The 15,615-nt window shown below is 32.1% G+C and overlaps 1 protein-coding gene across 3 annotated transcripts in view; it reads right to left on the reverse strand.

The window, feature by feature from the left end:
• The window catches only part of LOC125071746 (flotillin-2), a 251,237-nt gene that overhangs the window by 10,188 nt on the left and 225,434 nt on the right, over positions 1-15,615 (reverse strand). Inside the window, exon 1 of one of the 3 annotated variants that reach the window (XM_047682106.1) lies at positions 2,817-3,001. The exons of the other annotated variants lie outside the window; for them this stretch is intronic. Within the exon in view, the coding sequence (XP_047538062.1) occupies positions 2,817-2,826 (10 nt within the window). The 5' untranslated portion in view covers positions 2,827-3,001. Of the gene's footprint in view, positions 1-2,816; positions 3,002-15,615 lie in introns of those variants that run through there. 3 annotated transcript variants of the gene reach the window in all.

The following is a 15,615-nucleotide window of genomic DNA, read 5'->3' on the forward strand; positions in this document are numbered from 1 at the left end:
GCAATCACACGAAGCAGCAAAAGCGAATATAAAATCAAAAACGGATGCAAATTCCCGATAGTGCGCAACGACTCGTCATTTTAACAATACGTCAATTTATAGTGCTGTCACTTTAATTAATTATTGACGTTTGTAGTAATAAATTGATAATTACAATGCACACTACTGGTAATTTGCATCCTCTTTTGATATTCAATTCGCTTTTGTTGCTTTAATGTAACGTACCGAGCGCTACATCTGCCTTTGGTTTTATAATCTGAAGTTTCTAGGTTCAATTAGTATGAAGTTTTCTAGCGTATCTTTATAATAAGTTTCATTAGAACGAGACGGAAGATAACTTCATTAATTTCATAATGTTTTATATCTACGGTGCAATTCTTTTTGTTCTGCCAACGAAGATATGGTATTTTGATGCGTGAATCCTTTAAATGAAAAATATCTTAAGATCATCATTTTCAACTCTTGAATTACATTTTCAAACGTCTATAGTCAGGCTTTAAAAAAACCGATTCCACTTTAAATTGGGAATATGGAATAATCGTTTTTACAATTTTATTATCAAAAAATGACTTTGTAAAATGGTTAATAATTACTGCATCGACAATTTAATATATCAAATATAATTCAATAGAAATGCAACGTCGGCGTTCTTCATTTGATAGTTATATGTAATTAACATTACTTTAATTACTACATAAGTCTTATTCAGTGTTTTTCTTAATCTTACCTTACAACAGTCTTACTAAATCAATGATCGTGTACATAACAAAACCCTCGTTACATTTTTTATAATGAAAATAGACAATAACATTACGTCATGACATTTCTCGATCGTGTACTAAGATAACTCTTAATTATGTTCTTACAGAATAGTACTGCAGTATTCTACCAATATTGTATAATCGACTAGCTGAATCTCTGGTTTTACCCGCGCGAAATTTAAAAAAACTTTACCGTCCGTCAGCTTTAACTTTACCACCTCGAGGGGTAAAGTGGCTTATGTCCTTACAAATATCATCTAGTCGTATTTGTCTAAGCGTAAAGAACTAACCGAGAGAGTAACTTACGAATTTATAATTTTATAATAGATTAGGCGAATCTTTTTACTTTGATCAGTGGAATGTATTATGAAATAACGTCAATTCATAACACACATTGAATGTTTCATTTGAATACAAATGGAATATATAATTGGAAAAATGTAATATTCAGAAATGTGTTATGCACAGCGATGGAATGGTGAAACAGATATAGGATTATAACAAAACACGAATAGCTGTACTTTTTTAAATATATTTTTAGTTTTATTTTAAAAGTACTACACAAAATACCTCAACAGATTATCTATCCAAATAGAAAAAACTTCACAGTTAGACAATAAACATGAACCATACGTGACAAACGGGACAGGGAAAAGGTTAAACTGCCTGAAGTTACACGTGCAGAAAGAAATAAATGTTAAATAATCTATAATATATAAATATTATCAACTCTGTCTGTCCGCTACTCGCCGAACCAATGAACCAAATTTAACGAAATTCGGTATGAAGGAAGAACCTTAACCTTAACTTAAGAACGTCGTCTACTTTTTATATCTAAAACCTTACGACACACCCCTAAAACGCAAGCTAAGACGCGGGCAGCAACTAGTTATATATACACCGATATCTCACCTCTATTATCAGTAATTTTACATATGAAAGAAGAGGACAAAAGATTATGTAACTCTACAAGAGCTTTACAACATGTTTAAGTTCTAGGCTTACAGTTTTATCTATACTAATAATATACATATGTAAAATCTGTTTGTTTATAAGTAGGGGATAATCTCTAGAACTAATAATCGTATATTATTATGTTTTTTCACTGGTCGAGAGTTACATTATTACTGAGTGCAGGATATAAATTATATTGATATCATATGATTTTCTGTACATAGATAGATCTTATTTAGTAGCAATGAATAATACAAGAAACCGATCACGATTTCGTATGCCTTTGTTATAATCTAGCATATTGAAATGATCGTTCATTAGGTTTCGCCTATAAATATTCATCATACGTAAAATAATAACACAATTGGGCCTATGTCGCCTGCAATTGCCGACTAACCAATGTATTACCAATGGTCTCAAACTATTATATATATCTTGTATCATGACACTAACAGTCAACGAACCAACTTGAAAGTCCATCCAGCCCCGATTACGTAGGTAAAATAATCTATACTGATATTAGGATGAGGTAAAAGTTGTTTGTATGTAGGGGGTAATCTCCAAAACGAATTATACAATTCTAAAACAGTTTCACGGGTACAAAGCTGCATTAATCCTGGGTACCGTATAAATTGCACCCATGCGAAGCTGGGGTATGTCGCTAGTATAAGATAAAATGTAGGTATCGTATGAGAATAATTCTTATTCTTTTATAATTTATTTTTTACACAAATTTAATGTATCTCCACCTGACTGATATCGGCCACGGCAGTTTTTCTCGAGGGAGATAAGCGAAGCACAAATGTGTGCGTAAAAAAACGCTCTTTATCCCATTACCCTCATAATCCGAAGGTACGGCAAATCCAACACGACGACACAAAGTCCAGACTTAAAAACCTTAGCTATACGTGCTGTTCGAGGCAGGGGAGCTTAAACACTGCCAAATTCCAGACTCCAAACCGAGCATTTCTCAACAGAAAAACCCGACCTGAGGATAGAATCCAGGACCTCCGGATCTGTAGCATAATAGGCTAGATCGAAATATCAAGTTTTTGACTAAAATTAAGTACAAAAAAATGTATTACTACGTATGTGACTTACTTTTTAACATTAAGGTATGTAAGGCCGATTGTGAGCGTCAGCGGCACCAAGGCGAACCGTATTATATCCATAGTTGTGTGTGTGTATCTTCGCTTGTAATCACTTTCATTCACGACTGTTCACTGTTAGATAAACCGACAGACAACCTCAACAACACTTCATATTTAATTCCAAACTTTACAGATTATATAATTATTATTTTTGATGTCTAAAACTAAGCAAATACTTCGCGTTAAATGAGTAAAAAAATATTTTTTGTAGTAAATCTTGATATTTATTTATTTGGTATTATTTTAAATTTGTATTTTTAAATCAATAATTTTATAAAAAAAATAGGTTAGTTTGTAACGTAATAATATGTCAGGGAGACGTTCCGCTCAGACTAAATGATCGTATAAACTGTCCGTTTATAGTTCGAGCAACATATCTGTTCTTATCCTAACGAAGTAAGGACGACAATTGATTGCAAATAGGAAGCTTATCATTATTTGCGCAGTAATGATATAAATATGATAATGATAAAAATGCGGTATGATTGTTATCTCGTATCTGTGACGTTTCGCGATACTTCTTGACGTGTTTATTAGTTTCGTTTTTATTATTCACAAGCCGCAGTACGATTCTCTAAGAATTCACTTCGTATCTCACTTGTAAAATATTGACAACCGACTTAAAGTGATACGCAGTTTTAATACGTACATATATTTTAAATAATTATCAGTCAACGTCACATATCACATTCTCACAATTCACGCGTTCTGAGTGAGATTTGAGTTACAGAATAGCTCTACAGTATACATATTTTAGCAATGTTTATTTTATATGACAAATTAAAAAATAATCCCGCATACCTATACCAAAACCTATCAATCATACTTGACTTTCATAAGCAAATCAAAAATACCAAATTTCATATAAAACCTTCTTTTGTCTTTATAAATTATGTTACAGTTACGTTTTTTTTTCTGAGTTGTTGTTCCATATATTAACGCCAATTTCTAAAACTCGAAGTTACATATAAAAATAATATTGCATGTATGAAATGTTTGCATCATTCACGGTTAATTCCTTAAGTGATCTCTATTAACCGCCCACAATACTTTGTCGTCTCAATGTCTTTTATAGAAGCAATGTTCGTTCCCTTGACTATACATAACTAAATTTTCGACTGCTTAAGACTGTTCTGTATAAATGTATTTAAGCAATTTCCTTCTGTTCATAGAGTTTTCAGTCGGACTTCCATTGATGGATAATGGTCACCAACGCGCCCATAGATATGTACAACAAATAAATACTATTCCATTCTCCTGGTGACCTCCGTGGTCGAGTAGTGTATACACAGGTTTTCATGGGCACGCCACTCCGAGGTCCCGGGTTCGATTCCCGGCCGAGTCGATGTAGAAAAATTTCATTAGTTTTCTATATTGTCTTCGGTCTATGTGTTTGTGATACCGTCGTTACTTCTGATTTTCCGTAACACAAGTGCTTTAGCTACTTACGTTGGGATCAAAGTAATGTACGTGATATTGTCCAATATTTATAAAAAAATCTAATGCGCTCCCAGACTTGGGAGTTCAAAATTAGTAGTCATGTCTCATGTACGTATGATTACACAGTTTTGGTAACTATCGCGAACTTGGTGCATTCTATCATGATACTATATCTAATTAAGATTCACAGTAGTATTATAAAGTAGGACTTTACTGCAAAATATATTACTATTTGGTAAGAGTGCTAACAAGGTTCTTCGAAGAAGTATTTTATATAGATAGGGATCTACATCGTTTTGCGCGATGCGATGTTGATGTTCTGACTTTATAATAATAATTATTACAAATATGGTTATTATTAAATTATATGAAGAAAACAATTATGATAGTTTATGCACATGCAGGTTTCCTCACGATGTTTTCCTTTACCGCCGAGCACGAGATGAATTATAAACAAATTAAGCACATGAAATTCAGTGGTGCTTGCCTGGGTTTGAACCCGGTATCATCGGTTAAGATTCACGCGTTCTAACCACTGGGCCATCTCGGCTCTAAAACCCTTTAGTTGACGCATATTTATGTGTATGAGTGATTGGTGGTACTTAATTTATTATTATTGGGAAATATGTACTCGTAGCTAAAATTATACACGTCCAAACTCGGTTCATATAAATTGATGTTTGCTTACAGTAATGGACTTCTACTTTACAGTGACCTCCTTTGCGCTCACTGTACTGTAACATTGATCGAAACCTACGTCTTAATAGTACGAGTAAGTCAAGTCAAAGTTAAATATTGGAAGAACTATGATGAATATTATTTACATTTCTTTCTACTTTTGCTCCGTAAACTTCATAAGAAAAAAACAAATTACCTGGTAAGAAAATTCTTGCTAAAAATGTACAGAAGCTTAAGTAAGAAGTCTTGTATGAATGTGTGCAATAAATGATTACCTACACATGCTTAAAATAAAGTGTTTGTGTAAAAATGTGTTTAATTAATAAAGTAATCTAAAATTCAAAATTAAAGTTGCTAATGTATCCGGTGGTACCCACTAGGTATCGTTTCTGTATCGTGGGTCACAATTCAATAGATTTTGTTTGCTAGTGTCGCTCGGTTTAATAATAATCAAATGAAACGAAGTACTTGTACAATATTTTCTGTTTAGTAGCCTTTTTCCCTTGTACATTAGAATGGATATTAATGTTCAACGGGGTTTTATCTTACATCCGGGTCAAAATATAAATCTGAATTTTGTATGACGGAATTCGTTGAAGGTAATCAAATCTCCATTTCATTGTTCAGAGCTAACAAATAAAAGTGTTCAATAAAATTCAAAGTACCGGAAAGCTTGTCAGTCTTTCGTTATTTATTTTTTATATGCACTTCGTTACCTATAAACTCTTAAGATTAACTAATATCTACAAAGATGGAGAATCACTGTAAAAACATAAACTTTATTGCGCTTTAACTGAAATATTATAAAAAAAATAACGTTTTAATCATGAATTCCAAACTTAAATAAAAAAAAAAATGTAGTAAATTTACTTTTGAAATATTTTGAACATCTCGTCATATATATTTCAAAATAACTAAATAATTTAATTAATTGTAGCCTTGTTTAGCAACATTTCAAATTTTTGTTAGGAATTGAAACCCAGCATCTAATCTAGTAATCTATTTTTTTTTTAATTAGATAATAGGAACGAATATGAATGATAAAAAGGAAATAGTTAGAACCAATGCCAACATTTTGCACTACCAAATTTGAAAATAAATGAACGAATACATATTATATTATTATAATACATATAAAAACTATTTACACGAGAATAAGACTAAATATAAGACGTAGTTTGTTTTATTGTGACGATTTGTACAATATCCAAAACCAGCGTACTATTCTGGAAGAAATCAATTGTGAAATATTACAAGCCGACCGTTATATCCTATCTAGACACGCGGTAGCGTGTCAGCCAAGTTCTAGTATAGCAGAACTGGCGTGCAGCACCGTGTGTAATATTACACGAACCATTTGGAGCCACTTTTGACCTCCTCATAACTCAAAAACTATTTGACATAAATGTGTCAAATTTGGCTCATATATTGAGACTCGCGAGATACATATGTGTTCCAAATTTCATAAACGCATCTCAAATGGTTATTTAGATATTAACGTCTAAAAATCGTCATTTTTATCACTGACTGACCTATAGATCAAAACTATATCCTACTTCCAGGTGACCTAGAAAGTTCAAATTTGGCATGCAGGTAGATAATTAGGCCAATATAAAGGAAAAAATCTGAAACTGGTAATTTTTTATCATTTTATTATAATTTTTCATTTATTGGGTCTCTTAGGAACACTTAATATATACTTAGTTCCTATAATCCTATAATAACTGTAATAAAAAAAATGATGTAAGAACCAGCAATCAAAACTTATGACAGCCCGTCTTAATGTGGATTTTAAGGTCTTCACGTGAATATATAACAAGTTGAATACCACCCTTAAGTTTTTTAAATCCAAATATTTCCGTTTTAGTACTTATGAGTATAGCCGACTTTCGTATTTATTACGTTATTAACTGGCATTTAGCGCACATCAATGGTGCAAAATCATTATACTTAAAAAAATAATAATAATAGGCATTTCGGTACACGGCGCGCGATGCGACGCCGGAGCAGTGGGAAAGGAGCGTTGCGATTAAACCTTAACGCGGACGTGTCTGAGCGAGAGGCAACCGCGCTCATAAGAATTATTTCAATGCCTTCCGATGGAAGCTGCCTAGTCTATTCGACTGCATATTTTTTGTTTGAGTATACTAGTATACAACAATAAAATAGGTTTCGTGTGACTGTAGTAGACTATGTATGTCGTAACTGGAATGATTTAAGTTTGTACTCTAGCGCTACAAACGGGGATCCTTATTGCTTGGAAGAACAGTATCGAGCAAGCATGCTGATGTCAGCAAAGGACTGGTGTATGGGTCCAATGGAAAAATAGAGAAGGTACATTGGGGACGTCGACAACAGCAATAGCGTCGGTAAAATAACAATTCAATTTAAACATAATTTAATTTGCAAACTAGAAGTCAAAACCATGTTACAGATATTAAGTAATGTACATATATGTTCAAAGGAAACAATTATCTATTTGCTTAGCATATTCTACTACTATACACAAATTACAAGGCCTTCGCATTGACGGTGCTCTTTTCGACATAGGCTCCTCTATATTAAGTAAAGAGCAGGCTTACGTTGGCCTCTCCAGAGTTAAAACCTTAGATGGAGTACATCTTATCAATTTAGGTCCAAGTCAAATTAAAACACAAGAGAACTCTATTGTAGAGTACAACCGTCTGCGCACGTATTACCACCCCTACTTGGCCAAATTAAGTATAAACAGAAAACGCGTAAAAAAAATCCGGACACTGAATGGGCAATTCACTCGAACATTTCAGAGGTACCTACAAGAAAAATAAGAACGTATACAAAAAAGACAATTTTACCCCGTAAACGTAGGAAAATAGAATAGCTGAACAAAAACCATTTGGTATTAATTTTGTTATTAATAAATACCTACTAATAATTTATATACAAAAAGTAGTGATATCCCATCAAAAACATAAATGTAAAAATGAGAGCCAAGTTAAATATTATGATATATACCTTGGTTGTTGACTTCAACGACAAAAGAAGTGAGATCTAAATTTATGCCAAGTTAAATAGTCCTTTCTGAAATTTATTTATAACTACATAAATATCATTTCTTCTTATAACTTGGGATAATATATTGTTGCCTAAGGTCTGACTTGGCTAGTTCATATATGCTTATAAACACAACTTGTAGTTTGTGTTTAGAATAACAAATTATAATTCAGAACATCTAATAGAATGGAGGACAGCTCAGTATTGCTTAGTTAGTATTAACGTACATTAAGAGCTGCGATGGTCCAGTCACTAGAAAACATGAATCTTAACCAGATATTGCGAGTTCATATCTAGACAAGTACCATTGAATATTTGCATGCTTAATTTGTGTTTATAATTCATTTGTAAAGGCTTAGAACTTACGAAGGCTATAATATAATTCGTATATGGGAACTAGCCAAGTCAGACCTTAGGCAACAATATATTATCCCAAGTTATAAGAAGAAATGATATTTATGTAGTTATAAATAAATTTCAGAAAGGACTATTTAACTTGGCACAAATTTAGATCTCACTTCTTTTGTCGTTGAAGTCAACAACCAAGGTATATATCATAATATTTAACTTGGCTCTCATTTTTACATTTATGTTTTTGATGGGATAACTAATTACTATAGGCAATGTTGCTTATCATTTTCTAACATTTCATGGTCGTCTTCTGAGATGAGTTTCGAGTTTGTCCTAACAGATTAGCTCTAAATTTCTTGAGCTTGACGTAGCGTAATGATTAAGATAGATTGGTTCACAAGTAACATCTGCAAAGGTTAGTTTGATTTATTAGTAACTAAAGCTTAATCAATGTTAAGAGATAAGGGTTTTGCGCTTGTATTGTACTTGTACTTTTTAGTTTAGGTATTATTCTTATTATTTTTTAAATCTTAATTCAGTTGTTTATCTTCAATTGTGTATAGATGTAGATAGTGACGCACTAAAAAATACAAGCTTAATTATCTTGGTGTGCGTGAGACCTAAGCTTGACATTTGTCAGACGTCATACTAATTTACTAGTGTGCGTGTACTTAGTGACCAACCGTTGGACTATTTGTTTTAACGCATTCACAACTTTTACGGTCTATCTAGGCATATAAATTAATCAAGGTTTTAGACATTATATATTATTAATCAATATTCTTGCTAAAGGAAGAATTATTGTAATCTTTAACTATGTCAATCCAATGTAAGAACATTGTTGCCTGTAATACTAATATTTATGAATTCAGTTCAGATACAGTTGTCTTATTTGTTTTTTTTTTTTTAAGTTTTATAGTATAATTATTTATTTGTTTATTGGGACTTATAAATAAATATCCATAGCTTGCATGATATATTAAGATTATGAAAAATCGTTACTTTATTTATTTGATCTATATTTGATACAGTATTTTTTTTTGTCTTTATGTGCCATTTCTATTTATAATTAGTCTAAAATAAAATATTTATATAAGACATTAAGTAGGTATTATGATCGTAATTATATCACATCAATTAATCACACATTCCGACCGAACGTTAAATATATCGTCGACCTTGGAAATAGGTCACTGTTTCACGTAACGATCGTATCAATAATATCAATACAATTCATGTCCTCAAATCAAAACAGTATCATATTTTACTGACGTAAAAATTCCGTGTACGTTTTAGCGGGACCCGCCGCTCGCGACGGTCGCGGCGGGACTGCTTTTCCGACATCCCTACGAGTCATACTTCTTGTAATGCTCTACTCACTGCTCTGACCGATTCATTTTTGTCCAAAAACGGGATGCTTACAAAAGCTTTAGTTTAAAAAAAAAAATGTTTTTTATTTAATTTGTATTATTGTAACTATGGTTATGTACTTTTTTATAATACAGTATTACATACTATTTGTTTAATTTTTGATATCCTTTAAATTGGTCTGTTTTGTTTTTTTAGCCCAGAACCTCGGGATTTGTGCCTTATATAGTCACTAGATCAATGAGGTCAGGTCGGTCGGTTATTCACCAACAATAACTCACAAATTCATAGAAATACATGAGTGACTGCACGAACAGTCAAAATGGCAAAAATATCGAAGACAGAAATTGTCTAAAATCAATGTCAACTTACAACAAAATGTTAAAAACATTATTAACCAACAATATAATCATCGATAAGTTTTTATCTTCATTAAGTCTTTACTTCGATAACGCCCTTCGATTCTAGAAACGATACATTTTTGTAATTTAATATTTTTTTAACCTTATAAGCGTGTGACCTATCTCGACATCACGATATCCCTTTGGATTACAGTATTACATTTTCGTTCAACGCCACGAAGTCGAACGATGTTACGAACCTATAATGGATTTTCACCGAAAATAAAAAGAATGATTTTTTTTAACGGAAAAAAGTAATTGAAAACAATTTATGTATACATTTTTATATCAGCACGTATATCTTTTCATGAAAGAAATGTGTCATATGTTTCGACTAGAAAAGGTTTAAGATAAATGTTTTAAGAATGTTTTTACTTTAAGTACACAATGATTTAAATCAGTGTGAGCGAATTTGAGCCTCGCGTATTTTAAAAACAAAGGATAATATGTCGAAATATTGAGATATATAGTATGTGTGAAATAATTATTTGTCATTGTGACATCAGATATACGCGTATATGTAGATGGAGATGTCCTCCTCGGGGTATAAGACTTCGTTTACAAGGTAATCGTAATAATTTAATTATGAACACAAATATAATTGGCACCTCGTGCTCAGGAATGTCGGAAAATGTCGCGTGGAAACCGTACATGTCCTATCCTCCCACATTGGATTAGCGTGGTGGAAAAATCTCCAAAGCTTAACTTTAATAGGAGAAAAGGCCTTAACCTAACCCTTGGACATTAACAGATTGCTACCTTTTAAACACATATAAGTCATTTGAAAACTGCCCTTCTTTATTTTCATATGCCATGTATAAGAACCCGAGATTTTCAAATAATATTCATTTGTTTTGTCCCCTGTGCAATCCCACTGTTACATGGCGTGTATTCTAAAATGCTATTTAAATTCAGATCAATTCAGAGCAGCGAAGCACTTCAGAGCAGCGAAAGGAAGCGGATATTGCGAGTATAAGTATTTATAGTACGTTGGAATATAACAGGTTCGGAGGAACGACTGATTATTATTCAAACTTATACCTAAACTTATAAACGATTTATCATAATTTTCGTTACAATTAATATATAAAAAATTGTTTTATTTGCTTAGCTACTCCTATCTGAAGAACGGAGTGCAAACACTGGCAACTTCCAAGCTACGGGCTGCTACGAAGAATTTTCTAACAATTAAACTCAATACCTTCTCACTGTCTGGTCTGGTCTGGGCTCGGTGGTTTAAATGCAAGACCTACCACCATTTGAAAAATAATCACTAGTGACTAGACATGACAACGACTAGACTAACTTAGCAGCCTTGAGTCAATAGAATTACTGGACAAGTTTTGAAATAATCAAGATCATTAGGGTTTGTCATAAAACCGGATTGAAGTGCTCATAAAAACGTACAGTAATACAATTAATTTTAAATATATTCAAAATTCGAAATTTCTTTATTAAACATATACTTTGTTGATAGTCAAACAAGAATGATAGATTTATAGTAAATAAAAACTACTACATGTCTGAAAAATCAAATATACTAATATGCTAAAAACCTTAAGAGAATCGGCGAAAGAAACTCCTTTTTTATTATACGTATATCGTAAAGTTCAGTTAGTCCAGTAAAGTTCGAACTCTTCCTAATATAAATACCAATTTATTATGATTCTGACCTAAATTCAAAAATAAACGATATGTCCCTAATTAAAAGTTTCTTTAAGCATGACCTATTTAAATCGAAATAAAATCATTCACAAGTCAATAAATCTATCGCACATCGAAATATTTTTATATTTAAAAATAGTTTGAGTACAATAAAAATAACCATCACAGCTTAACCTAATGTGATGATGTCGTGCAGACCGATTTTGGCTACAGCGGCCAATCTATCCAGCCTACACAGACCTATTCCCTCACTCTAATAATCCGATGGGACGGCAAATCCGAGATAGGGGTTAGGCGCAGGACCAACAGCGTTACATGTTTTCCAAGGCACGGGATTTTACACAGTTCCAACTTCCAGGCACAAAAACCACAAATAACATTCATCGACCCGACTTCGTATTTGAACCTAGGACCTCCGGACCAGGCCATTAGACCAACGAGACTGTCAATATAGACTTATTCGAATTTGCAAATAAAAATGGCATAGGAAATAAATAATATAAACATGATATTTGCTTAATCTATCTCTAAGCACTTTTAAGCTTTTATAAATTCATAGATATAAAGTCTGTCTAGTTTGTAAAATAATATCTGCAGTAATTATATTGAAATATGATTATTTCTACCTTCTGAGATTATAAAAAAAATATTACATTGTTTAAAATATATATAACAAGGTGTTTTAATTTACTGTTAAATCGTCCGATTTATAATATAATTACACGCGGCTCTGCCTCGCAATTCCGATTATATTGTTAACAGGTCAGTGGGCAATGAAATTTTATTAATACCTATAAAATAAAATTAAAACGGTGCATTTCTTTATAATAAAATATATAAGTAAATTACGAGCGGTCTAACCTAATCCATCAAAATTTTATTAAACCCAAAACTTTCAGCCATAATTCAACATTATCAAATTTTTATCACGCTTAACATTCCTCGCGGTGTCGACTTATTACTTCGATTTACTAAAATATATTACATTATACAAATATATAAAAAACTACCATCAATTTGAATTAGGTTAAATAACAACCTACTATTTAATTTAGTATCATTTCATTATAGCCAAGAGTGTAGGAGCTAAAACATGTGAATCTAAACCGATTTTTTTTTTAGCATTGGCAGCCTGTTAATTTTCCTACTGCCGGGCTAAAGGCCTCCTCTCCCTTTGAGGAGAAGAAGCATATTCCACCACGCTGCTCCAATGCGGGTTGGCGGAATACACATGTGACAGAATTTCGTTGAAATTAGACACATGCAGGTTTCCTCGCGATGTTTTCCTTCACCGCCGAGCACGAGATGAATTATAAACACAAATTAAGCACATGAAAATTCAGTGGTGCCTGCCTGGGTTTGAAACCGAAATCATCATGGGCCATCTCGGCTCGAATGGCCGATGATGGAATGAAAAGTTCAAAACCTAACAAGCACCTCACTTTTCATATGCTTAGTTTGTGTTTAGAGTTCATCACAAATCGCATTGGAACTATGTCTGCCCCTCTGTCTACAAAGACTTGAAACGTACATATTGTTACTAGCTTTTATTTAACTTCCATTGTTAGTTTGTTTAAGACAAATCTTCGAAACTGAATTGTCCAACCAAATGAAACCAGTTTGTCCTTAACCTAAAAAGTTAAAATTTAAGATGTTGATGCATTTTCGATGACAGTACATTTTTATGGTAAGTATGATATGATTCTAGATCGAAGATTGGCTCCAGACAAAGGAACTCTCCAACAGCATAAACAAGTACTTAAGTATACTTATAAAAGTTTATTTTTGAAATGTTTATCAACGAAGTGATTTTAGTTAAAACGATAAAACTGTATAATTACATTTTATTGCGTTTTTAACATTAACCTAACATTTAGAAGCTGATCATCTATTACGACCAAATAAATATAAACCTTGCAATTGTGATTGTATCTCTGTCGGAACAAATTGGATTGGGTTGGAATTATCTACAGTGAGCGGACACATACGACGAAGCAGAAAGTATTATAATCAAGTCCAAACTTTATTGGAAACACTTAGAGAGCGATTTTTACTTTAAACAATAGCATCAAAACTAAAGTGTAAATTTCCAATACGTAACATTTTTGAATCCTCAATTCCAGTAATGTTTAGCACTAACTAGTAATTGTACTGTTATATTACATATTCTACTGAGAAGAACAGGAAAGAAACTCTTTGCACCCATCAAATCACATATAACAACAAAATATATTTACCATATACATATATATATACTAGTTGTGCCCGCGACTTCGTTCGTCTTGTTTGAATTTAAGTTATTTGGATATTACAGCGTGATTTTATTTTTATTTTATATATAATTCTATAATAAAATTGGCCTAAGTTACTCCTTATTACATCCGCTATCTGCCAGTGAAATCTGCCCATCGAAATCGGTTCAGCCGTTCCAGAGATTAGCCGGAACAAACAGACAGACATAAATTGTAAAAAATGTTATTTTGGTATATGTACCGTGTATACATACATTTGCATTTAGTAAAAATGGGTTATTTTAATATTACAAAGAGACACTCCAATTTTTTTATATGTATAGATAGATAATATTAGCTACAATAATATATAGAGTATATTATTTCAGTATTATTCTTCATAATAAAAAGAAACATTCGTTTTTATAGCCTCCGTTTTCAATCCCGTGAGAGATGATTTTCCTATGAGGTTTAAAGATAAGATTTACTCGATAGAAAGCTCGTAAATGGACAGCTACATAAAAATGAACACTATTTATAACGATAATGATTTTTTTATTATACCATTACTTTGCCAAGCTAATAATATTGTACGTAGTGTTATACGTTTTATTATTTACTAGCTGTGCCCGCGGATTTATCCGCAGTTATTTCAGTTTGTCACTGTAAGAATTGTTGCTGAAATAAAATAAAATGTTATTGCTGATAATAGGTTTAACAAATTAAGATTGTATCTATTACAAACAAACAAATCTTCATTCATAATATTATTATGTATGTCTCGGTCCACGCGGTCCACGCTAATATACTTTTCATAGTAGGAAGTTGATTTCAATATAGCATACAATTTAAATTTCAAGTTTCTAAGTTCAGCTAGCTGTCCCATATACAAAATAGTAGCTAATCTTACTAATTCTCATTATAAGACTCTCATTAAGATAATAGTATATTTTTTCCAAAGTCCACGTTACGTATCTTTACCTCTTGCTGAGACTCTCAGACCTTTGTCGGTTAAATTGAGCAGGAACGACGAGCTACGGAGACATCTTAGTTAAGACATTAAAATCTATGATTACTATGTTAGAGTATAATCATACTCGCGACTTAAAGTTGCAATGACCCCGACTACCATACCTATCATTGTCAAACCTCTGTATAATTTTCGACCACACAATACGCCTAGTATTAGTAATGTGGACATTATATATTTTTACAGTCAAGAAATGTACATTTTTTCATATTAAATTAGTACCACCATTAGTTAGCCCTTACCCCTTTAATCTATTTTTTCCGGTTGCGTTTTGTCTACAACATGAGAAATCTACTTTAGAATAAACTCCTATAATTATATTAAACAATTACGTACTTAATTTTGTAACATTTTATCTTACTTTATTTAATTGAACAATGTCATTTACATGTATATCAAAAATTAACTTTTTAATTTAAATAAATAAATAAAGTTGAACGTTATAGTCGTGAAAGCGATTGCAACAGAATTAACGGCTCTTAGTTGGCCAATGAAAGCGTGCAGTACACTGTTATCCATACAAACTTGAAATAGTTATATTATTAAAGCGTG

The sequence above is a fragment of the Vanessa atalanta genome, chromosome 20 (assembly GCF_905147765.1).
Source record: "Vanessa atalanta chromosome 20, ilVanAtal1.2, whole genome shotgun sequence".
Lineage (NCBI taxonomy): Eukaryota > Metazoa > Arthropoda > Insecta > Lepidoptera > Nymphalidae > Vanessa > Vanessa atalanta.